Raw genomic sequence first — 26876 nt, 5'->3', positions numbered from 1 at the left:
TCCTGGATAAGTTCACAGCACAGCACTGTGGCTTCTCGCTCAGAAACATTGCGCATTGCTTTCTGGTCAAGACTTCGCCCGTACGTTCAAGCTAGGCTACCAAAAGCACGAGGTTGAGTGGCTTTTAATGAAACTGCAGGTTAAAAGCTGAAGATTAATTTGTTGGCTGCAACCGAAATGATCATTTGTGCCTGGCAAGCATGACTCGAGACGCTAGAGACTGCCGTGCTTGAGAGAATGCTTCCGTCATGCTGGGCTGTATCAAGAGGGCACGGGAGCTGCGAGTGCGGTGTGCCCAGCGCAAGATGGTAGTGACGTTGCCACTCTGTAGGAAGAACTCGCCATGTTCCAGACGCTGTGCCAACAGCAGTTGCCTTCAAGGATTTTTTGACGGTTGACGGCAACATAGCTGTTATAGCGAGCCAGTTGCTATCACGAAAACAACACGTGCTATGCTGTTAGAACCACAGTATGAATTCTGAAAACTGGGAATCCTAAAAGATAAAGGAATGGAAGAAAGACTTTAGAAACCCAACCCAAAGAAACCAAGCACTGAAGATGGAAAACATCTGCTACAGGATGCGTCCCACATCTGAAGATATCACTGACAGCCTCAGCAGTTTCAATTCACTGTCTGACATGGAGTATTGCTTACACATTTCCCAGAACCTGCAGATCTATTCATTAAGGCTTCAATGATTTCTCTGTTTTCTTTTTGGCACGAGCAATGACTGAGGTTCTATCAAACAAGTCTTTGCAGTGTGTTGCCAGCTTGCCTGGGTAATTGGTTTAACCACGCTTGTTTTCGTGCTACTCATTTTGGGTGGAAAAAACAGCGTGGAAGGGACGGAAGACAAAGAAGAAGGAAACCACACGGACGAGCGCTGACTCACAACTATTTTTTATTCAGAAAAAAACAGACATATATATTTAAAAAGTCACATGACCTGACATCACTCTCGCACATGCCCAGAAATACAACAGTCTAAGACTATATCATGAGTCAAGATTAAAACCTTACAACGCGATTTCAGAACTCTGTGATTAACCGAAAAAAACACGAGACAGCCAGAAAAAAACAAAGGTACTAAAAAAACAAAACACAAATCACATGTTGTCAAGAAAAGCGACCTCTTTATCGACCATCAATAAGGAAGGCTGACTGGTGCATTCATCCCGTCTTTTCCGAATGTGATATGCCTCAATGAGCTCCCTTGTCGTCTTATCTCTATGGCGGAATAAAATACGTGTGCGCGCGACTAGAGGTCTGCATACTTTCTTATTTTCAATCTTGCATGCTTCGCAGTGCTCTCTTAGATGCGAATAGTTTGAATCTGATAGTGAACGAAGATGCTCCCTAAGTCGAATATTTATACATCGGCCGGTCTGTCCTATATATACTTTTTTACATGAAAGAGGAAGTTCATACACAACTGAACATGCGCACTCTACACACCTTGATCTATGGGAAACCAAACAACGAAATGGGCTAATTCTTGATATATTGTCATGGCGGTTCCCTATCATGCGACAAAGCCCCCCCAAATTGTGTGGCGCAGAAAACACCACATTCACGTCAAATCTGCCCGCCACCTTTTTTAGATTATAAGCCGTTTGGTGCATATACGGAATAACAGCAAATTTTTTTCCTGTTCTGTCCAATTTTGTATTCAAGAAATCTTTTCGCACTACCCTCACCAGCTTCTCGCAAGTTGCTGAAATCACCCCCTGTGGAAACCCTGCCGCAGAAGCCGCAGAAGCCGCAGGGTTTCCACAGGGGGTGATTTCAGCAACTTGCGAGAAGCTGGTGAGGGTAGTGCGAAAAGATTTCTTGAATACAAAATTGGACAGAACAGGAAAAAAATTTGCTGTTATTCCGTATGTGCACCAAACGGCTCATAATCTAAAAAAGGTGGCGGGCAGATTTGACGTGAATGTGGTGTTTTCTGCGCCACACAAGTTGGGGGGGCTTTGTCGCTTTGATAGGGAACCGCCATGACAATATATCAAGAATTAGCCCATTTCGTTGTTTGGTTTCCCATAGATCAAGGTGTGTAGAGTGTGCATGTTCAGTTGTGCATGAACTTCCTCTTTCATGTAAAAAAGTATATATAGGACAGACCGGCCGATGTATAAATATTCGACTTAGGGAGCATCTTCGTTCACTATCAGATTCAAACTATTCGCATCTAAGAGAGCACTGCGAAGCATGCAAGATTGAAAATAAGAAAGTATGCAGACCTCTAGTCGCGCGCACACGTATTTTATTCCGCCATAGAGATAAGACGACAAGGGAGCTCATTGAGGCATATCACATTCGGAAAAGACAGGATGAATGCACCAGTCAGCCTTCCTTATTGATGGTCGATAAAGAGGTCGCTTTTCTTGACAACACGTGATTTGTGTTTTGTTTTTTCAGTACCTTTGTTTTTTAGTACCTTTGTTTTTTTCTGGCTGTCTCGTGTTTTTTTCGGTTAATCACAGAGTTCTGAAATCGCGTCGTAAGGTTTTAATCTTGACTCATGATATAGTCTTAGACTGTTGTATTTCTGGGCATGTGCGCGAGTGATGTCAGGTCATGTGACTTTTTAAATATAAATGTCTGTTTTTTTCTGAATAAAAAATAGTTGTGAGTCAGCGCTCGTCCGTGTGGTTTCCTTCTTCTTTGTCTTCCGTCCCTTCCGCGCTGTTTTTTCCACCCAAAATGAACGCATACCAACTCGCCCAACTTTCCATTCTACTACAGTGTATTTCATGCTACTTCAAACTTTTGTTCACGCGTCTCTGTTTGACCAACATAGTGCATTCCACACGCCAGTGGGATGCAGTATACAGTGACACCTAGTTATAACAAACTGATAAAAAGTCGTAAAATAGTTCGATATAGTAGCCGAAATTCGTAATATAAAATTTCGCCAAAAACTTGCGCTGGTGAAGGTGCATTTAGTTAGCAAAAGGACAACAACTTGGAGAGACCTCATCCAAAGTTCTAGCATTGTTTTGGAGCCGCTCGCTGCGATTGTGGGGGCCACCAAAAACTGTGCGGCAAACGCTAGTCAGGCTGTGCCATGCTGTGCTTCACTGCACAGCACCGCAGCACGCGGTGGCAGCAGGTCTAATGCCAGCTAGAGTGGCATCCTTGTATTACAGCGGTGTCACGTAAAAAATAGGACGCCAGGACGAAAGTTCTTGCCGTTTTCACTGCTTCGGCTCCGTGACAGCCAACGTGAGCAGAGGATGACTGTTGGAAAGGCTACAACTGCCCCTGCCGCCTGGTGCCATGGAGGAAAAAGAACTCTGTTGGAGAGACCGCGACACCATGCGGCCATCCTTTGCAAGCCAAGTGCTCATCAAGCAGCTAACCCCCCCCTCTCCCCGTTTTTCGCCCTCTCTGTCAGTCCCTAATGTTTTTGTGTGGGTATGTTTTTGTGCGCGCATCTGCACGACCCATGGTTGGCACGCCTACAGCAAGAAGGTTGGTCTACATTCAGTTTGCCATGCTGGTACGTGCAGCGGGGTTAAATATCGCCACAAGCTATGATGTGATGTGATCATAGGTGGGACCAACTCTGTCCTTTCTATCTTTATGACTAGGCTTCAAGGCTATCGTCGCATGCTCTATCCTGTTTCTTTTTTTCCTCCATGCCTGGCACCTTGTGAAGTCCTCAGGGCAATCTGCGCATGCACAGTGGCTCCCCACAGAAGTGTAATGCGCTATTTTAAATATTATCAGAGAATGCACGGCTTCCTTGGACTTCTGCATAACAAGTCAAGAGATGACTGCAGCTGCCGCAACTGCTCTCCTCCACGTGGAATTCGCTAAACAGGCATGACGGAGTGGCAAAGGGAAGCTAGCACAAGCCACATGGAGATGGTTGCCCCTTTCTAACACCTTATGCGGGGTGGCACTGGGCACGTGGGTGGTGCATATGCCGAGCAGGTGTCATGGAGTCACTGTTTAAAAGCAGCAGCTGCGCAATGATGCAGTTGCAACTAAGAGCAGCAGTTGGAGGCCCCACATATAGGCCTCGCGCCCCACAGATATCTCGGCTCCCCCAATTTCCGACAGCTGTTTTTGCAGTAAGTCGACACAGCTTCAGTGACAGTTTCATTGCATTCTCTCTCTCTCTCTCTCTCTTTTCTTTTTTTTTCATGTAATGGCCTTGGATTTTGGAGAAATATGCGATTTTGAAAATGCCTATGGTGCCAGTCAACCTCTATTGTGTGTGAAAGTATTTGAAAGCTCTTAAAGGAGTCTACAAATTTTCTCCTGCATAGTGAGTAAAAGAACTGTCTTCATGTGAAGAACTCCTCTTGCAATTGCTGAATATACTCGCCTGCAGAAACTATCAAAATACTCTGGTCATCAAACCTAATGATCAGTGACTTGTCCAAGACAAGCAGTGCTATGACTCACTTTCATTAGGTGATGTGCTTTCTTTTTTTATCAAGATGCTTAGGAGTACAGTGCAGGGCAGAAAGCTGCTCACGTTGCTGGACAGAATGTGGAATGTGTGTGTTGTAATTGAATATCTCTTCGTGATGTGATAGTCTGTGCAAGTCTTGTTGGCATGGTTCTTTTCTTTTGCAGTGTGTAGTTTAAAAAAAGCTCCTCTGTTCCTGCTTGCTTTCGTTCTAGGATGTGGTGGCTAAAGCTGGAGACAACGTTCCAAAGCAGCAGCAGCCATCATTCAGGGAAAAAGGTAACATAACATCCATGTAAAGAACCTTGGTTTAAAAAAAATCAAGTGACGCTGGCATCTTTCATTACCATGGAAGAAATGAGTTTTTTTTAATAGGCCTGAGACATTTTTTTCCTTGAAAACATACGAGATCTAAAAAAGCGAAATTTGCGAAAATGATGGTGACAGAATGTATTTTCTGAGGACATTTATTTCAACACAAATGCTTTGGTGTGAATTTTTGAGAAAAAAAATCTACAAACACACAAAAAAGTTTAAAAAGAATTTAAAAAATTGTATTGACAAGACGTCATCTCTTGAAAAAAGAAAAGAATATTCTGGAATGTACAAAATGTTTTCAATTTGTTAATAATCTAGCCACCAAAAGCTTGCTATTATAACTCAAAACTTTTACGAGCAAGGAATGTTTTTCTGACACATGAAAAAATGCAGTTTTCAAAGTGCCCTTGATATAAATTTTTGACACTGGTCAAAAAATGTTCAGTTATTGTATCAAAATGTAGCTTGATAAATGTACTTTTCGACATTGTTAGTTTGAGCTAAAAATGTATTCGGAGAAGCCAAAAAAAATTCCACAAACACGAAAAGTATATCTACGATACCATTTGTGATGATCTGCTCACATGAAACTTATAAAAGGTAATACAGTGAAACCTTGTTATAGTATATAGGTTCACTGGTTCGATATAGCCAAAATATGCGCAGTTGAATCCCGCTTCTAAGAAATTCACAGGACCTGGGAAAAATTTCGTTTATGAAGAAGCTTTGTTGTCGTGAAATCGGGACACAGCATTGACAGTTTGGACTGGATAGTTCATGAACAACATTTATTTTACAAAAATTTGTCTGTTTTGGTTTTCCGCTGTTTCAAAATAAAGGGACATCGTGGCTATTTCCTTGGCACTCCGAAAATCTCGGAATCACATAATAAATGCATCCACTACATTTTCTTTCAGAACTAAATTTTTTCAGGCACGTATTAGAGGCGCCCTTACTTTCGTCGTGCGAGAGCCCGTACTTAGACAGCAGACTGCGCACGCATACACCCACGTCAGTGTGCGTTGAGTAGCGGTCATATGCACCTAGAAATTAATCCTTTAGACGACGTACCAGAAATGTAGTTGCTCCGATTCTTCAAAGATTTTTTACGTTTGCGACGTGTGGTAGGAACATACCGGCGAAGTGTCATTCTGTTCAGACATCCGTCAAGCACCACCGACACTCGCAGTGACTGTATTCGGTCAGTGGCGGAGTGCACCAGACAGGGGGTGGGGGAGTTATCACGACGCTCGCCTGCGGCGCAAAAGCGAGACTAGAGTATTCTTGCAACGACGTGCTGTCCACCTACGCACCGGGCGGCAGTGGATAGTTGCGCGTCGCTTGCTCGGTGTCACTATACTTTGTTCCGTACATCAGGTGCAACGCTATGAAATGTATGGAAGTAGTCTGCACGGAAAAATAAAGGGAGCCGTGTTACTCCGCATTTGTTCTGTGGCCGAGTGGTAAAAGGCACGAGAAAGCGACAGCGTGTCGTCAGCAATAAGGGTACATTTAATCAAATCCATGACAAATGTGTCACGTAATAATAAGCCTGCAGGCAAAGCATTTAGTGTGTTTTGTTCACCACAAGGAATGCACTACTTTTTGGTCGCGGATGCAGGCAGCGCAAACAAGAGCGCCAGCTTTGACAGCGTTGCACATGGTATATAAAACACAGTATAGGCCTAACGTGCTCCGTAAAGCAGCTTCGGAAAAAGTGCTCTGGAACTAGGCACTGGTTATCATATAACGTATAACATTTTCACCAATTTCCGTTGACACGATTGCTTCACACTAAAATGAGTGCTATAGAACGCATTTCCGTTATGCCTTCGTCAGCGAAGCGAGCGAAAAAGCTAAAAGGGGGCCGCCGTGCACTAACAACCGCAGTCCGCAAGTGCGGAGTCCGGGCCTTCGGCAAAACCATCGCAGGCTGTCGTGCACCGCTTGGCATCTTTATGCGCGCATGACTGCACATTAATTCCGATTCTCCAGGGTATGTCAGCTGTGCTGTTGAAAGTGCAAACTGTCTTCGCCAGCCGTTTTTGATGAAAGCTTATGAGATACGGGCACATGTTGGGGGGATGGGCAAAAAAAAAAAATCTGCCACTTACTGGGAAAAATTTTGTTGAAGCAGAACCTCGCTTTGAAAATTGTTCATTCTGGGGGAAAATAATTGCATTGCTTAGTGTGGTAGGCTGGCAGGGAATCGGAAATACTTCGTTGTGGCAGAAATTTCGCTGTCGTGGCATTCGTTGTTGCAGGGTTTGACTGTATTGTAAAATTTATCTAAAAACTCATCCTGGAGAAGCAAAATTTAATCTGCAAAAGACCAGCAACTGAGGGATGATGCTTTTTTCATACTTGGCCACCATGGTGGCTCAGTGGTTATGGTGCTCGGCTGCTGACTGAAAGGTGCGGGTTTGATCCTGGTTGCGGCGGTCGCATTTCGATGGAGGCAAAATTCTAGAGGCCCATGTACTGTGCGATGTCAGTGCACGTTAAAGAACCCCAGGTTTTTCTGGAGCCCTTCAATACCGCGTCACTTATAGCCTGAGTCACTTTGGGATGTTAAACCTCCGTAAACCATAAACCAAACCTTTCATTTAGAACAGTTTCATAGCCGCTCATGATGATTGCAGAGGCCACAAAAAAAAAAAAAAAAACGAGGGTTAACATCAACTAGTTTGTCCGCAAAGCACACCAGCACGTGGCAGTGGCACGTCAAGCGCCAGATAAGGTGGCTTCCTCGCATGACAGTGGTGTCGCATAACAAATCAGCCAGGACGAAAGCTATCGCTGTTGTCATCACCTGCGCTCCAGGGCAGTTGACGTGAGCATAGGATGGCTGGTTCCAAGGCCCTACCTACGGGTGCGATAGGCACAAACGGGTGCTGGCCATCTGGCTACGAGCTGTTCTCACTGCTATGTTGTCTGTGGTGCTGTTGTAAAAACCAAGATGAAGCGTCAACCGTGGTGCTAACGCTTGCTGCACCCCCACTTGTCACTCGTATAGTGAGGCAAAGCCTGCCGCCTTCCATCCGAGCGGCCACAGCTTGGCATTCGGTAGTTCGATATATTCGTTTCATAGGAAACGGCGTTCAATGTATAAATTAAGAAATGCATGTGCTCGTTGAAAATATTTAGGAACAGTTTTCATTTGTAAATTAAAACTTCGGAATAATTCATAATATCTGACTGCGATAAAATAAGGTTTTACTGTAAATTGCTTCAGAATGTACAGTACTTTGATTTTGCAAGAAACTATTTCGGGAGATGTTTTGGACTATTTAGGACCAGTCAGAGACATCTGATGCTTTCACGAAAAACTCTGAGATGTTACAAAACGTCAATCCAAGGTCGGTGCCCTAACCTCTACCAGGCCTGTAGACTTTTGGGGCGGATGGAGGTAAATCTTGCCCATGCTATGTGGAGACACTGCCCAAACGAGAGATATCATTTATAAACCGGCTCCATGAACGAAATAAAGACAAGAAGCAGAAAACGAAGCCTATGGGCGGACAGATGCCCACGTTTGATGCTAAGGTTCTGCAGCTTTGTCTTCGCAATCATATTCCGAGGATGCGATATTGTTAGAGTCGCTGCTTGAAGCACTGCAAAAATCAGCTGCAGATGCAGCGGAATCACATGAAGTGAGGTTTTCCCGAGTGGGCACCGCCTCTGGGACTGATGTAATCCCACGAGCGCACTACACCAGAACCTCAACTTGAGCGGAGTTTCAAAAATTGGTGCCTTGTGAGAAAAATACAATCTGCGCAAGAAACGAAAGTAGCGCTTCTAAACCACGAATTAGATAGCGCAGCAAATTCTTGGCAGCGCTGAAATTCCGCTTGAAATCTGTCATCACCGGTGATCGATGCATGGTAACTGAAGGGTTAATCTATGTGATAGCATCAGAGATCCCGCTCGTGCTAGTACTTGCATTAGAAACAGGAATACAAATTTTTTATTCCTGTTTCCGGTCTCGTTATTATTATCACTGTCAAGCTTCCAGTGTCGTCTCTTGCAGCTTCAATTTGGACACCATTTCACCACACTTCCTCAACTGCAGGACGACTGCACCTCACACGATTTCGGGACCGCGAAAGCAGTACTTGGCTGCCTTTCAAAGGAAAGTAATCGTAGTTTGCAAAAGCATTGGAAGCGGTCAAACACCGCTACATGGACTAAATGAGGTAGAAAGTCTGCAGCCACAGCTGCCAGTCTGCTAAAGAGGCCTTCTCTAGCCACTCTCTGCAGTTGGATTGCCAGCATCCTCAAGCAGTTTGTTGGTTGCGAGATATCGAACATGCTTAGCAGTGCCAAAGAACAATTTCTCTGACAAGGGACTCTGAAGATGGTACATCAGACAATCACTAAAGCTCCGCGACTCTGAGGACCCTCCCAGACCCTCCTCGGCTCTACATATCTCTTGACACATTCCACTCCTTCATCTATGCAGGTGGTCTTGTCCTTTTCAGGCATTTTTTTTTTGCAATTGCATGAACCATTCCTCCCAATTGGACAGAAAACTTGGGACCCCTGTCGAGGGTGAACTGCACCTTTGGTGGTAACTGAAGCCCGGATAGGTTGATGTGGCCGCTGCCGGCAGTCGTGTGTAGCCTTCTCTTTCCACATCTGCTCCCCATCACCACCGCCACGTCAAAGCAGCGTCTTGTCACGAAACGTGATGCCTCCTCTCCAAGATTCCTAGTGCAGATCAGTTGTCTATGCTGTTGGAAGAAACGAATATGGCGCCAGCTTTCGGATCTCAGAATCTTGCAAAGCCTTCTAGACGTCTTCTCACTTGGTGCCAATCTTCCCAGCATGGTGTAGAGCACTGGCGTTGCCAGTCCTTGAGTGAAGGCATACGTCACAGCCTTGGTCTTTCGTGTGCAATGCAATTCACGAAGTAGACAATCCATGGCAGTGGGTGAGGTCCGGAACGAAGAAGCCCGATATACTTGAAACAATGCTAGAACAGGGGCTAGACGTTTTTGCATCTTGGTTATAGTGCACTAATCCACAACACTGGTCATCCTAGCTGGTCATGCAAAATAAAGTCCATAAATGACACATGACTCGCAGCTAAAAATAACATGATGCCTAGTAAAACCTAATTAATTTCGATTTCAATGGACCGAAAGAAATGCCCAGAGTATCCAGAGGTCGATTTTTAAAATTCTCCGTGCCCTCGAAAGAAAAAAAACTAGCTGTGGTTTAACTACTGCTGAACCTCGTTAAGAGAGCGAAAGCTGTGGTGTATCGGGTAAGTAGACACAGCTTGGTGTCTGTAACATTGAATGCATTCCGCACACTGGATAGGCAGCATGCCCACCCTGCCACCCTAGCAGATGGCAGTTAAATTAATGGTTCGACGCGAATGGTTGGTCACCCAATGAACGCTGCTGCCTATTCTACCGGCGAATGGAAAGGTCAGGTGGTGCCACACCATGGTGGACCATACGTATATGGTAAGGCTTGACCTCTGGCTCAATTGACCTTGACCTCTGACTTGACCTTGACCTCTGACTTGACCTCTGGCTCAACTGAAGATCAACCGGCAACGCACGGTGAAATTGTCTTTACCTAGCGTAGTGAAGCTTTTGCTTCAAAAGCGGAAAATGCAAAAATTCAACGCAGGAGGTGTCATGGCACAGACATCGAAAAGCCCAGTTTCGGCATGCTCGAAGTACAATGTGGACATAAGCAACGAGAATGCACATCAATGTCGGAACAGCGAGACTGCTTCTAAAAAGTAAAAATAAATTACCAGCAACAACTGGCACCCGAAACCGGCATGGAGCTAGGTTCAGACGATAGGCGAATGCCGGGCCGACAGCTGCTGATGCCATGGGCTGGTGACAAAGCACAAGAACTGAAACTACGTGGCCAGGCTATCTTTTAGCCTGGCGACGGGGGCCTCAGATCATTGTCATGCCTGCTGTTATGCCCACTTAAGGGGAGAAGAGGATCTTAGAAAATAAGGGCAATTATGTTCTGTAATTTTTTGCCTAGAGCTTTAAAGAAATTTTGCTGCAGGGAACTTGCTAGATTGAATACCATTGGTTTCTCTTGACACCAAGCTACGCAATAAAGGTAAAATTATCATTCTGCCTACCATAGAAGATGGGTTATAGGGTTTCGACCTTATCGATAAAAAACGGGAATACAAATTTTTCTTCCCGTCTGTGAAGTCGCAGCTTCAAACCCCTGTAACTCAGCTTCTATGATAAGCAGGATAATAATTTTACCCTTTTCACACAGCTTGATGTCAAGAAAAGCCTATGGAATGCATTTTAAAGAGTTCCCTACAGGAAAATTTCTTGAAAGTGCTTGGAAAAAAATTACATAAAATTTAATTGCATATTTGGAATTGGCACACAAACATATATTCCTGATGTTTTTCAGAAATGTGACTTCATTAATAAGTTTTTTTTCTAGGACCAGCTTCTCCTCCTTGAGAAGTACACGGGTAAAATACATCATGCAGTAGGCGGGGTGTTTGCACGATCACTTGCCCTCTTGTGACACCTCGGCATGCCCCTTCGGGAGCCTCATGCAAAGTTCGGCAAGTGGGCTTTCCCGCATTTCATAGTTGACCAAAGCAAGATGGCGGAGCTCATGTTAGGAGAGTTATGAAGGGGACAGGATGAATGGCATGGGCATTGAGTTCGTAACACATTATGGAAGGATCAAAGACGAAAACAGCGCTCTGTCACTACAATTGTTAGAAGTGAGTGGTCAGCCAATTTCTTACATCAGGTGTCTTGTGGGAAGCCCACAGATTTCACATAAGGCTAAGCCTAGCAGTGGCCAAATGCGAGTAGTCCATGCAATAAATGTCGGAGAACAAAGCGAACAGGACACATTTTTATTGTTTTCCTGGCACTTTAAACATGATTGGCAGATAATTACCCAGATATTGTATTTTTGCCATGGTCAAACTTGTGAAAGCTGGCGTGGTATACGATTGCTGGTGACATTTGAAAATTTTCATATATTCGGAAGTTCTCGATTATCAGGCATATTTTATTTGTATTCGAATTTTCAAACATTCGCACACCCCTAGTTAAAGACGTTTAGGATCACCAGTTGAATGAGCACTCCTTCGGAATAAGCATAGGGTATCTGCTAATTTTCTTGCAGTGTCTTCAGCTTTGTTCAGGAAAACGTGTGTTCTCTGTGCTCTTTCATATATACGTATGTCATAAGGAACCCCGCATTGTGTTCTCAAAGGGGAGAAATAGAGTTTAACCTGATTTTTATGAAATCTGTTCGGGTTGCAAGAATGTGCTGAAATTGGGTTGCACCTGAAGACGAAGGGCTGTATGTATAAGTGGTGTGACGCTTTCAACTCAGGTATTCTCGCACAGCACCCAGGTTCTCCAAATGAACCCGGTACAGTTTGCTTGCTCAAATTATTTGGTAGAATTTACATTACAAATTATTAGACTTGAGGTGTCTGCAAATTATCCACGGTGCTAAATGAGCCTATATCAGATTATTAAGGTTCTATGGCACAAATGATTTTACATGTGTGTGTCATATTCCCGGCCGGCTAGTTGTGTTGGCACCATCTGTCAGTAGAAAAGTGAGTGGGAATGTAATGCCAGGTTGGGTGCATACATCAACCTGGAAAGTACCCCTCTCGGGCAGCAAGGAGAGTAGCTTCTTTCATGGCTTTCTTGTTGGGACATTTGGACATTTTTTGGATTTTTTGGATTTGGATTTTGGACATTTTTTTTCGGAAGCCTGTATAGTGGGCATTACTCCTCCTTACTTGGTGGATGAATGGGTGTGCAGGAAGTAAGCCGAGCGGACCTGTGAAGCCCCTTGCATCAACCAATGGAGGCAGTGGGGCAGGGCCCAAGCACAAGACTGCAATCAGCATGACCATTGCAGACATTATAGTGCCCAAGCAGGTGAGGGTTTTCAGAAGCCATGTCACGCTCACAGCTGCCACCTTTTGTCACATGCTGGAAGGCAGCAGTTGTACAGCAGAGAACATTTTTTATGAATGCATTAGGTGGCTCACTTTGAAGGTCATGTCCGCAAGAAATGGCACCATGTGATGTCACGAGCTGGAGAGGCACGTGATGCAGATGATGACGTCACACACTTAATTAATATGAATACTTATCATGCCTAAACAATGCAAATAAATGTTATTAGGTAACACCAAGACACAATTGGGGATGATATCACCAATTAGCATAATTGTGCTGGTATCATATGAGTGTGACATCATACCAAGTCATGTGACAATGATATAATGTGATGTCACACCAAGTCACGTGACAGTGACATAATGTGACGTCATACCTAGTTGTATGACGACGACGTAATGTGACATCATACCCATCTCTACCCCTAATCCGTAAAGGCGTAGATGAAATCCCAGCGATGGCGTCACTGGCTGACATCAGTGTAGAAGCAGTATTGCTGACTACATTCGCATCAAAATTTTGAGGAACCGTTCGTCGTATAGCGTTCCGGGTGGTGGCGAAGACTTTTCCGTCCCGGTTCGTCATGCTCGAAAGCAATTTGTTGCTTATGCTAAATCATTATCCGGTAAGTTCTGACTTCGCTTTAAAACTTTACATATTGGTCCGAAACGCTGCGAATTCGATGAAACGACTGAAGCAGTGGAAGAGGTGAAATAGCAACCATCTCATCACTTACCGACACACTGTTCTAAGCATGTACAACAATCGCTTTCATTGCCAGCAATTTTTACCAGCGTTTGCAGTTTCATTTCAAAGCGAGACATCGTTTCTATCATCGTCACATTGTCCGCCAGCAACCTACTGCTGAATTTACTTGATTCTAACACGCCCTCTATTGTAACGTGCACTTGTTTTTCAAGCCGCCGTTGGCAATAGGGTGCTGCTCACATAGTTTCTTTCTGGTGCTTAATTCTAACGTGCATGTCAATTTTAGTCAAGTTATTCCAGCAAAAAGTCGCATTTCAGGATCAAGTAAATGCGGTAATCTTGACAGAAGCGTGGCTAAGCAGTGAATGTTTCTGATTGTGAAATTCTTGCAGACTTGCCTTATTTCCGCAATTTTCACAAAGATCGTCTAGATAGGAGGGAGGAGGAGGGGTACTCTTTGCAACCAGCCAGGAACTATCATGCTCAGCTATCAATTTTTTATCAGACATAGAAATAATTTGGGTTTTATGTCATGCATCACTTCAGTCAGTTCTTATTGGCGTTTGCTGTAAACTTCGAAACAGCCCAGATTTGAAAACTGAGCGACGTGTTAAATGAAATTAAAATCAAGCACCCCAACACCTGTGCCTTCCTCTTAGGAGATTTCAATTTTCTACGTATTGATTAGAATAATCTATCCGCTACAGGTACTTGGGATGCGAACAGATTTCTCGACATTTGCCTTAATTTTAGTCTCGTTCAAATAATATCAGAACAAACTCGTGTAACTGAAGACTGCGCTAGCATTCTCAACCTAATACTAACAGATAACCCCTGAATGCGTTCATTCCATCACATATCTAGCAGGTGTTAGCGATCACCAAGTCATACATGCAGGCTTCATGATTAAACCGTTTCCACATACAACAAATAAGCAAACCATCCAACTTGTATGATAAAGGGAACTATACTGCGATAAATAATGAACTTCGTTAATTTTTACCAGGTTTTTAGCCTAACTCTCATGAAAGATCTATCCATGGTATGTGGCCTCTGTTTAAGAGGAAAATCGAAGGTTTAGTCCATAGGTTTATTCAGTCATTAAATATAAGAACTAACCCCCAAAACCTTTGGTTCAAAAACACACTGAAACGTCTTGAAAACAAAAAGAAGCTTTTTTTTCCTTTCAGCCAAGTCTTCTGCTTTAACAGACACCGCTCAAGTAGGCTGTCTGGAGGTGCCGCTATTATTGTGCAGAATGGTGTTGCGACATTTGGAGTCCAGCTTAAAAATAAATACAGTAGAATCTCGGTGATATGAACATTGTAGAAATAAACATACACTCGCCAAAAGTTTCGACAAAAAAAAAGGAAACACGACGTTTCGGGGCCCGTACAGGTCCATTGATCACTTAGAGTGCCGCATGGAAGGACGATGGCTTAAGTACGGTTAAAATTGCGTAATCTCCGATTGTAGATCTCTGGAAGATTACCACATGTCCTGTTAAGAGCATGCTTCGTGTTATGCATATGAAAAGATTCTAAAAGAAGGCGCGATAATAAGTTTTTCTCTGTGGCAATGACTGATGCTTCGTCCCAATCGATGATGTGTCCCGTTGATATGCTGTGTTCCGCCAAAGCATTAGATGTGGAGTGGCCGTTCGTGACGTCATTCTGATGCTCTCTGAGCCTGCGTCTGAAGTTTCCGGTTTCGCCAATGGAAGCAGCATTGCAGACTTGACACGGTATCTTGTATACCACGCCCGGGTACCTTGAGAGATCTAGACGATCTTTTACCCGGACCAGCTGTTGTTTTAACTTGCGAACTTGCTGGTAGGCACATGAGAAATATGCACGTCATAGCCTTTGAAAATGCGTGAAAGTGCTTCGCTTACCCTGGAAGCATAAGGAATGCTCGCTCACTTGGCTTCTGCGTTTTTCTGCTCTTGGCCAGGACAGGAAACGTGAGCGAAGTGCTCTTGGCTTTTCATTAGCTGCTGAGGATATCCATTGTTTTTCACGTCTTGCATCACTTTGTCGATTTCAGAGCGGAGTTTTTCTTGGCTCAAGCATAGGGTGAAAGCGCGATTAAAAAGCGGATTTGGCGACTGATCGCTTGTGACCAATTGGATGTGCGGACTGAAAGTTGAGGTACTTCCCGGTGTGCGTCGTTTTTCGATATACTGAGGTTTCAAGCACGGTTGTTTTTCGCTGCACGAGGACATCAAGAAAAGGGATTTTTCCATTGGCTTCTTTTTCCACGGTAAATTGTACAGATGGCTGAATTGAATTTAGATGAAGTAAAAAAGGCTGCGCATCTGCAGATCGGGCCTGTGAGGTATGTCTTTCATCAGGCCAATTTCCAAAAAGAATGCAGGTGGCAAAGGTGCTAGCACTTTTCAAAAAGGCGACAAAGCTCAAATTTCTAACTGTAGGCCCATCTCCATACTTCCAATTTTTTCCAAAGGACTTGAGAAGATCATTTTTTGTAGGCTATGTAGCTTTCTCGATAAGCATAAGCTAATAACCCCGCATCAACATGCCTTCCGCAAAGGCAAGTCGACTGAACTGGCACTCCTCAAACAGAAAGTGCTAATCCTAAAGAATTTTGAGGAGCGCTTATTAACCCTAGGCGTTTTTGTCGACTTGTCCAAAGCCTTCAGTTCCATTGACCATAAACTTCTGCTTTGCAGATTGTCTTACTATGGCATTCGCGGCATCGCCCTCAACTTATTTGAATCATACCTAAGTCATAGAAGGCAGTTCGTGCATGTGAATGGCATATCATCTTACGTCCTTCCTGTTGTTGTAGGTGTCCCGCAAGGAAGCATTTTGGGTCCTCTATTGTCTAACATTTTCGTTAATGATCTCACTAACATTGATCCCAATACCGCATTCATTATGTATGCTGATGATACCATACTTCTCTTCTCCAAATCTCCAGATGACCTAACCCTACATGCTAACCACGTGCTTTCTAAGTTACATCTGTGGTCTATTGAAAACGGCCTGTTAATAAACAGCGTTAAAACTAGAGCCTTACTCTTTCAACCGAAAAACAAGAACACTGCGTTACCTAGTGATATACTACTAAATAACAAACATTCAAATGTTTGGGCGTGCACTTTGGATCATAATATGTCCTGGCACTCTCATATAAATTTTCTCACCGGTAAACTGTCTCAGGTGCTGGGTCTAGTCCGTTCTGTCAGATGTCTTCCCTTTTCCGTAAAACTGTTAATATATAACGGACTTTTTCTCAGTCATCTTAATTACTGCTGTCTTGTATGGGGAACAACTTGCACAAACATTCACAGACTGCTTGTCATCCAGAAAAAATTTCTCCGCGTCATTCGCAATTAGCCTCACGGCTTTCATTCTGCTCCCCTTTTCCGTGATCTTAGAACCCTGGCACTTCCCACCTTATTGAATCACCGCCTGGTTTTATCCTCCTGTAAGGACACAAAGAATAGAATAGGTGACCTTTGCTCTCTCGCTAATCTTGCAAAACGCGTTGCCCCCTTCACTACTTGAGCTCCGGAGACTTGGTGTGTTCCTCGTCCGCAAAATAATTATGGTCAAAAAATGTTAAGCTACAGGTGGCCGAAGTTACTAAATGACCTTACTCAATGTAACATCGACGTGTTCACTTGTTCCTTAAGAAACCTGCTTGAAATATTTTTGTACGCATGACTGTGTTTCTTTAATAAGCTGTGTACGGCGTTTTTTTCTTTTATTTTCTCTTTTACTGTATGAATTGTATCTTTTTTGGGTTTCTTGTTTTGCTTTCTTTTAACTCTAGTCCATTCATAGGCCTTCCCTCCGCCCTGCTGCAGCCACTGTAATGGTACTTGGGGCTAGTCAAGTTGCCCCTGAGCAGCTTTTGCCCCTTGTATATCTCACCACCATTGTATCCCCTTGTTTGTAGAAATAAACTCAAACTCAAACTACCAAGTGACAGCAACCAAACCAGATGTGGTTTGATTGCCGTCACTTGTGGTCTATTGACGTCACTTCTGGCTCCGGGACCATAGTGATGTCGCACTGAATTGTCACGGTCTGGGTTCAAAAGCCACATTGGAAGAAATTTTATTTTTCTTTCGTTTCTGATGATGGAGGCACTTCCAGTGACGTCATGAGGTCACGTGGGTTTTTTGTTTCTTATGGAGCCATTTAAGTTTTTGCCTTAATGAGCAGGTTCCTAGAGAAGGTGAATGCAGCAGGGGCGGCAGATTTGAGTCGGTCGTTTTGTGGGAACATTGTGGTCGCAGCCGGCGAAGGAAAGGCTTTTATTGGCTATTGGCGGGCAAAGCCTTCGTCTTGCCAGTGTGTTATTTATGAAGATACTGTTAGGTCTGCCTGCAGGTCTAACCCGAAGCATAACTGCTCATGGCGTAAAATTTTCAATTGTTCAATTTGTAAGCATAAGGTATTGTGCAACAGTACACGATTGATGTTGTAGTGCTGGGACGCTTGTGTGCACACGTGTGTGCATGTAATTGCCGACCTGTTGTTTTCTAGTTTTTCCCCCTGGTTATACAGGGGCCCCCAAGACAAAACAGTGCGAGGAGTGCTCTATTTTTCCCCCCTCTCTCTCTCTCCCCCTCCTCCAGAGGCAGCCCAAGAAGCTCAAAGAGAAAGAGAACCTGCTTGAGCGCAGCACCAAGAAGCCCGAGGTAGGCAGCTGGCAAGCCTGAGGTGGGCATCCGTGCAGAAGCAGCAGGGGCCGTGTGTAACCTTTCGCTTGCGCGTCTGCCACCACCACCGCCACCTAGCACCGCCTGCCATTGTCGTTTTTGCACCGCTGCTACCGGACTGGCAGGGGTCATCGCTGCTTGTGCCAGTGACACACACACAGGGCATGGGAGCAGTCTTTCTACCTAGACACATGTTCTGAGGACAAGTCAGTCGAGGATGGCTCGCCTGGCACAAGGATAACGGCAGCTAGTGTTACAGAGATGGGCACAGATTTCAACCCCATCTTGCTGTGGGGAAAGCACTTTCCATTTTTCGAATGCCATTGTTGTGATGTTGGTTCACTGTGCTTTGATGCAACTCTTGCCACGCCTTTTGGGAGTTTATTATTTGAGAGTAGCAGTGCAGACCAGCTTTTGCTGTGCAGGGCTCAAACGATTTTCAAAATTTACGTTCTCGTGATCAATGTTGAGTTTTCTAGATGGCTAAATTGTTTCCATAATAGGCTTGACTAGAGTGGGGTGTCTGAGGCACAAGATCTTTTTTCTCAAACAATACACCAATGCTTATCATCCTGGAATCATAACTGAACACATCTTCGCAGCTTGCTGTTTGCTGGCTTTGAGGCACTTTCTTAAAATTACTTGTCATTGACCATTTCTTTACGGCTGCCTTTTGGAGTCCTGATGGTATGTGCCCGTGAAATAATTTGACATGCGGCTTGATGTTATAATGTGTTGCCCTGCATGCCCCCCCCCCCCCTCTCTCTCTCTCTCTCTATATATATATATATATATATATAAAATACACACAAATACATACTTCGACATGCCTTTAAATGGCTGTCACTGCAGGTGACCATCCCAGACTGGGCTTTGTGTATGACTCGTTCACGTCCGTGTTTTAGTACCACATTCTTACCAAATGGTTTGCCTCTTTTGAGTTTTTTATTTTTTACTGTGAGTGAGGTTCAGAGTTTTCACGAGTGCATTGCTGCAGTTTGCTCCCACTGGATGTGTGTTCACACTTTTGTGTGCAAGCGCAGTACTAGTAGTGCTGTAGCAGGTTGTTCTGCATGCTTCCTGTAAGGCAGAGCTTGCAAAAATGCTGCTGCCAGAAGCTTTTTCTTGTTTACTTTTTATTACTGTTTTTGTGACACTGTTTTGTATTTTTACCTGGTATGCCTGAAGCCACCTACTCTTCTTGCCAGTGCCACTTTGCTGCCATCCGACAGACATTGCAGTAACTGTCCTACTGAAATGCTCGCCGCTACCTGACAGACTTCTTTCAAACGTTCCACTTGGGTCGTAGTGGTCTGTGCCAATGTTGTGTGTGTTTGTGTGTGTGCGTGTCTTTCACACTTGCGTTGTGGCACAAATATGCCGGGAGTAGTTTAGAGCAGGGAGGGGTGAGTTGTCTTTTTTTTAAATTTCGACATGTCAGAGGTACAAATTGTCTGCATGTGGGTGGAGTGGTGGTGAAGATGCTTAGAGCTGTCTTTGGTGGAAGCCTCGGATAGCTGTGAAGCTGCACAAAGTACCCGACTCTTTCTGCAGAAATTTTCTTCTGCTTCGTGCCGTTGTAGCATTTGTGACGTGCTTTCAGCGCTAAGACAGCTTTTCCCAAGCTTTGTAACCCCTCATTGCCCGCGTCATTTCTGCCTTGGCCTACTGCGTTGGCGCCTGCCTTGTGACATGTGGGTTTTCGTGAGTCTGTTAACCACTTTGTTGGTGTGAGCAGGTATTGGTTGCAGTCTAACGAACAAGGTACATGTTTAGTTTCACTGTGTGTGTGTGCACACGTCTGTTACTCAATGCTTTCGTGTTTAGCACCTGTAACTACTATGTTCGGTGCCATCCCTGAGGTGTCTTCACCTATTTTTGGGAAAAGGACCTACTGAACAGGCCTAGATGTTTTCTAAGAACTCGAGAGCTTCTAGCCATTCAATTTGCTGCAGTGGCATCAGAAAGTTGTGGCTTGGAAAGAGGAGCACTAAAAAGGGTGGTAGCATGCATTCCATTGTAAAGATTTTTCCTTGGTACGCTTGAAGGCAGGCTCAGTTCTTTTGTGATTGCTGTCCCAGGATGTCAGATTTCTTTTGAGACTGCTTGCCCTTCCAGGCAGTGTCTGTGTGTGCAATGTGACAGGGAATGGATGCTCCACATTGGTGCATGTCTGCAGCAGACCTTACTTTTCCACATTCGACGTAAAAGAGGACTGGTCGTCATTTTCCCAGCAGCATTGTACTGCTCCAAAGGAAGATGTGTAGCACGCTGCGAGTGGCTTTGCGCCTCTGGATTGCAAGCCAGTGGTGGTCTTCTGTCTGCCTTTTTGCGGAACAAGGGCTGTGTGTATGCATATGTGGGCATATGTGAATACCTGCGCAAACAAGATTTAGTGGTGATCATGCTGTCGCCACTCAGCTATGGACTTGTCACCTTTTTTATTTTCGGCGTGTCTGTCCTCATGTAATCTTTATACTGAGCACGCAAAATAGAGCACCTGGAATGATGCTTAGTGATGCTGCCATGATTCTGATTCCGTTTTTCTCCACATCATCTGGGCTGGAGCTACCTGATTATGGGCCAGCCTGGAACTCCTCTGCAAGTGCAAGAGGCTGGCTCAGGCATTGTGCGAGCACTATGGACAAGTTTTTATCTAGCATTTGGAGCTCTTCAGTGTCCCCACAATAGCCAGCTTAGAGACGTTCACTTAGCTATGTTGTTATTTAGTCCATTCGTTTTTTGTGTATAAGACATGCTTGAGTTTTTGCGATTGTAGGAACGTTTTGTTGACTTATCTCTGTGATTACAAGCACCCAAGTGGCATCTGCATGGCATAGATGGCCTACTGTACGGCAACTCTTGTGTTTTTCTGCACATATGCCTTTGTGTTTTTATAATGCCGTTTTTCCTTTTCTCTTTATTATTACTTAATGCCAGCTGTACCTACCTGCACTCACCCGAGATTCACTTTGCTGCAGCCAGGGAAGTTAAACATAATTCACTGTGGGTCTTCAAGGCCACAAGTGTGAAAAGCATATGGCCTCGTTTTTGTTAAATTTTCACTTTATTTTTAACCTTATCTGTTCTTCAGGCTATTCAGCCACCTACTGCGTCATTCCATGGTCATTCCAATGAGCTTTTTTTTTTCTTTTCACAGACAGCTTTGTGACGCAGCTAATTCGGCTGTATCATAAAGGCTCATGCCCACTTCCATAAAGCACTGAGGTCACTTGCAGACTGAGTGTACCTGTCATTAAAAGTTTATTTGCCTTCTTTCTTTTCTCAGACTTTATTTAGTGGCACTTAATACATGCAGTTCATCTGTGTGCAAAACGGAAATTTTTTTGTACAAACTTAGCAACTTGAAAAGCATTTTGCACTGCTGGCTAACACAACTGCCACCCGAGCATTGTACATTTTTTTCCTTCGCCTCTGTAGCTAGTCGGCCGATTAGCGAAACTAGTTATACTATCAAACTGTAGCTAGGACATAGTTGTGTGTGTGTGTGCGTGCATACGTCTGCGCATGTGTTTTTATGGGCTTAAGAAGTCTACAGAATGCTGTAGAGAGTCTGATTAGAAGCATAGTGTTTTGATGCTGTTTAGAATATAATGTGTGGCAAGGAGTTTGTTGTTGACGGGGCTTTTTATGCTACAGTTGTTTTGACATTGCACAACGTATTGAGCATGTATTGGCCTGTTCAGATTGCGCTCATCGTTATGCTGAGGCACGCGGTGGCTTTGTATGATTCAGGCCACTGCACTTTGTTTACCTAAAGCATTCAGCAATGCAACTTGCTGAATCAGGGGTTCAGCATTGCACTGTTAGGAGACATAAGCAAGTAAGCTACATAGATTTGGACGAAAACAACTTATTCGATGGCAGGACGCAAATTTCAAGCTGACAATAAACCAGGCTAGCATGAATACTCCCGAAGAGTTAATTAGCTATTACTAGCAGCACAGATGTGGCAGGTGTCTTAAGACAAGCTGATTGAGCACCATAGCAGATATTTCACAAGCTAGGCGCGCAGGTGAGTGAGGAATTTGTGTGAAGAGGGGGACCGGCACTTCGCCACCGGCAGCACCAATCGAGGCTTGAACAGCTGAACTTGCTTTACGTGCTCTGGGCAAGTTGGCTTTTAAAGCGTGCTGTGCCTAGCAAAATGTGTTTATGCAGGCTGTATCAAAACAATGGTTGGAGAGCCTTGCTTTTTTGCTAAATAGCAAGTTCACGTTTTCTTTTTTTGCACGGGGCTATTGTGAGACGTGGGGCACAGGGCCAAAGAGGGCTATGCATGATGCAGAGTTTTATCTTTGCTTTTGTTTACATAAGCATGGCAGTTTCACAAAGAATATATTTATATGTACAGATATTTAGGTAACTATTTAAATAAAAGCATAGCTACTTTTACGTCATTGTAGAGTGGTCAGTGGTATTGGGATGTGTAGAGGCTTCAGCTAAGTGACAGTTTTACAGTACTGAGAGTAGAAAATGTCTTTTCATAGAACGAGTAACATATCCTCATTCATGTCTTGGTATACAAGGAGTTGTCAATGGATGCATTCCATCTTGTTCACAACAATCAGCTACATTCTTTATTTGGTGGCAAGTTGTGGCCTTTCTCCATTGTCAACTTTTGCAGCCATATCTGTAGCTTTGTGAAAGGTTGAAATAAGAGCTGCAGTAAAGAAAACAAGGTTCCTCATAAGCAAAAACTTTTTTCTGTGGTGTAGAACAGTGTTTTTTACAACAGTAATTCTTCTAACAGTTTCATCTTGTACTAGCTTGTGACTGAGATGTTTTTATGTTAAAGTTATGGTGTCATAGAGGTGTATATCTGTATATATATCTGTTCACCTATCTTGTGATGTATGCTGCTACAGCTTTTGTCATAACAATGTGGCTTGCAAAATTAGTTTTTGGTGTGCTACTATATTCTGTTGTTACAAGTTCTTGTGATTTGCCAAAAAATGTTGGATCTTAGCACGAAAAATTGTTTTGATTTGATTTGCAGTGTGGTGTACGGTTGTCACTTAATTTGGTGGAATTAGTGTACTAGATTGACAGTGAAGGGGTTTGGAGGTCAGACAGAGTTTGTGTGGAGCCAAACAGACATGGTCATTGTTTTGTGTGAGTTTTATATGAACTAAGTTTCTAGGTGGTTGTAGCAGCAGACATTGATCTGACTGCCCTTGGTGTTGTTTTTGCTTTCATTCGCACACCTTTCTTTTGTAATCATGTTAGTCACCTGTTGCCCGTTCTCTGTTTGCATACACATGACATGTTTTTGGTGCATGAATTTTTAAAAGAAATATCGAGTTTGTTCACCACCTCTTGGCTTTGTTTTATTAATCCCCAACAGTTTGTAGTTGCATGCTTGTTCTTGCAGCTGTCATTAGTGCATACTGTTTGCCAAGTAAGCTAAATGCTTTCAGGCAACATCACTGATGTCTGCAAGACACATATTGCAGCTGTCTTAAGACCATTCTCTGAATTTCGTGTTATGCAAGGCATTTTTTGCTGCAGGACCATTTTGCACTGCAACATAGCATTACTGATATTAGCTGCACCATATTTTTTGGTGAAAACGTCTCGAGTTATTTCTCCTTACGGACAGCTCATCAGTTACTGCTTGCTTGTTGTGCCACATCAAGAGCCTGCATGCTGTATGCAAAGCTGGACACTTGTGTCTTGGTGACATCCAGAGGCACGGCTTTTGTTTTTGCACTAGCAGTATTGTTCGGGCTGTCTTGAAATCCTTGTTTACTCTACATATTCATATAGCGTTCGTGCGAGTTTCATTTTTTAGCCACGGTGGCTCAGTCTTTGTGGTGCTTGGCTGCTGACCCAAAAGACGTGAGTTCAATCCCGGCCGCTGTGGTCATAGTTCAGTGGAGGCTAAATACTACAGGCCTGTGTACTGTGTGATGTCAGTGCACATTAAAGAACTTCAGGTGGTCGAAATTATCCGGAGCCCTTCACTACGGCACCCCTCATAGCCTGAGTCGCATCGGAATGTTAAAACCCCCTGAATCCAAACTAAAACCAAACCTATTCTCGTTTTCAGACATGTAGTGATTATACTTTACATGATGTGGGGCTGCACGGGTGTGCTTGGTGTGGTGCTGTGTAGCAGCAGTGCATTCTTTGAAACCGCGTGCTAACTACTGGGTACAAAAAGAGGATCTGCACTTGAGTGAAAGCATTCATTCTGCTCTGTGCAGCTGTGTTGCTGCCTGTGGTTCACATGGGAAGGGGTGGGGGGTAGTTAGCACTCTATTTTGCGTATTGTTCAACATTTTAGGCAAGATCTGCATCCGGTACAACGCTATCACAAACTGCACTACAGTAGAATGTTGATGATACAATCCCACTTAATATGATTTTGCAAAATTTCTTGGCCAGAGTGCACTGTGTACTGTGGGCAGAATTTCGGAGGTTTCGAGCACACTACGGATGATACGAACTAGCAAGCAATGTCCGCACCCCCCAGCACTATAGAACTGCCCACACATTGCCCAAGTTGCAGTTGCCAGTCGTTCAGTACACACACCATGAGCAGCGTGTGCTGGCGCGCAGTCCACATATGCTGATGTCACAAGTGAGCAGTGGAATGCGGCCCATACATCCCTGACTTCGCAATTCTTATTTGAGCAGTATGCACTGCAAACAATGAGTGCTGGTTCGAGGCTATAAAGAAATCCTGTCAGTCGTAAACAGATCTGCGTAAATGCATTTCCAGTGCTTCTGCGTACAGATTTTGTTAGCTTTGGATGGTACAAATATTTATCATGACCCCATGAATCGATTTTACTGTTGTGCTTTAGGTGGTGCGGTCAGGGCAATATTTTTTTCTTTTTATCTGCAGGCACTAATTTATGGGCATGTGTGTAAGCCTCCCCTCCGCTAGTGCTTTGAACAGGCATTGAACACCTTACTTTGTTGATGATAGTTTGAAAAGATAATTGTGCTTGCGTTTTCTTCCACTCCCGCATTCATCTGTTCTTGCATATTGGGCAGCGTGGGTTCATAACTCTCTACATTTTGCCTTAAGACGTCTCCGTCCCGGAAGGCAAGATGTGTGGACCAAAGTCGTAGCCTTGTGGCGGCTTGCTATAAGCACATTGTTACTTCTGCACAGCGGATGCGCTCACCGTTTTTCAAAATGACTGCAAGTTTTCACATGCTGTGGGTGCAGGGCGGCGGTGGCAGTGGCAAGCTTAGTGGTTCACGCTTGTTGTACGGCCCCTGCTGCACACAAACGGAACAAAACAAAGTGCTTGCTCTGCTAAAATTGTGCAGTGTGTGGCAAATATGTCTCACGGCTGGCTTTTATTTTTGTTCCTAGAGTTATCTCTTTAGATGCAGCACTTGTTAAACATGCAAAATTGATTATCTTTGCGGACATGGCAGCTATAAAGTGGCAGTTCCCTTGTAAAACTCTAACCACCATGGAAGTCGTCTTCAGCGGTCTCTCATGAAAGTCGCCCTACAGGTGGCCTTACTTTCCTTACAGGAACACCAAGGAAAAATTCAAGCACGCCTGTATCTAATAGATTGCTACATTCTAATGACAAAGACACTACTTTCTCTGAAAATGGCCTTCATAAGCTAGAAAAGGTCGAAAAATGACACATAGGCGTCTCCACCACTGGCTAGTTTTGCAGGTAAACTATCGGGGCTAGGCCATTTAAATCCAAGTGATGATCAGGGAGTCCTTTTTGATATAGACATCATTAGTTTAAATTGGTTAGCAGGAAAATTTTTATTCATTTTTCTCGGCAACAAATGTGTGTTTTACGGCCAGACAAGCCTCGACATACCCTGAAGGAGCCATGTAACCGGTCTTTAAGCACTGAAAAGGGCCCTTTTAAATGCACGGGTTCACATCGCCACAATTCCATGACTCTAGAAGCCTGGAGTTATTGCAAAACGTTGCTGTCCTCTTTTCCGCTTTAGGCAGTTTTGAAGAAATAACTGCGGGGTGCCAAACCAAAACTGCGTTTGGAGTCTGCTCTAGCTTTCTCATGTCGCGAAGACAGCAGCACCCGCGGGTCCCCTTTGCAAGGGCTCTGCTCGACTCTGCCTGCTGCTTGCGGTTATCTGGTAGCAGCAGGGTTGCATCTTCAGTTTAGCATAGTGGGAGAGGTACAGCCTGCATCACACTTATGTAGAACACTCGGGGAAGTGCACACCAGGCAATAAAAAGAACTTCTATTGCAGCCTTAGATTTCCGGGTGAATTGATCGCGCTCATCTGGTTTCTCTGTCTATGTGGTTCCTCGTCTGCAAAGCGTTTTCTAAAAACCCAGCAGTTGTGTCGAGGTGTCGCTTTGTTTGCGGGGCAGTTGACCATGTGAGCTTTTTTCACGAGAGTGGTGCAGACCATACCAATGTTGACATTTGTGTTGGTATGTCTTCTTTGCTAAAACTTTCCAGCACATCCACAGCATCCGGCCAACAGTACTAATTCCACCTATCAGGGACAAGACAGTGGGTTAGTCGTGCATCTGTGGCAGAGGCCCGTCGTGCTTGCTCGATGACAAATGTTCAGCATAGAACGGCAAGAGATGGGATTGAATTTCAGCCTCGTATCACTTGATAAGTTCTTCTTCAAAAAAATCCTTGTCGGAGGGTGTGCTAGGTTGCATGTCGTAAATGCCCATCCAGTGATCAGTGTAGTCGAAAAAGCGTACGGGAGGGTCCATCCAGAATGTTAGGGGCCATGTGAACCCACGTCAACGATATGCACGTGCAGGCAACTGCAGGGCTGCTT

The 26876-nt window shown here is 44.2% G+C and overlaps 1 protein-coding gene across 7 annotated transcripts in view; it reads left to right on the top strand.

Moving 5' to 3' along the window:
- Sbp2 (SECIS-binding protein 2) overlaps positions 1–26876 on the top strand; it is a 169031-nt gene that overhangs the window by 53130 nt on the left and 89025 nt on the right. For all 7 annotated transcript variants that reach the window (XM_077668244.1, XM_077668241.1, XM_077668240.1 and 4 more), the window contains 3 exons: positions 4640–4703; positions 12549–12667; positions 18012–18074. In XM_077668244.1, coding sequence (XP_077524370.1) covers positions 4640–4703; positions 12549–12667; positions 18012–18074 — 246 coding nt within the window. The remainder of the gene's footprint in view (positions 1–4639; positions 4704–12548; positions 12668–18011; positions 18075–26876) is intronic.

Source organism: Amblyomma americanum, chromosome 6 (assembly GCF_052857255.1).
Source record: "Amblyomma americanum isolate KBUSLIRL-KWMA chromosome 6, ASM5285725v1, whole genome shotgun sequence".
In the NCBI taxonomy this organism is placed as follows: domain Eukaryota; kingdom Metazoa; phylum Arthropoda; class Arachnida; order Ixodida; family Ixodidae; genus Amblyomma; species Amblyomma americanum.
This window is presented reverse-complemented; position numbering and strand designations above follow the sequence as displayed.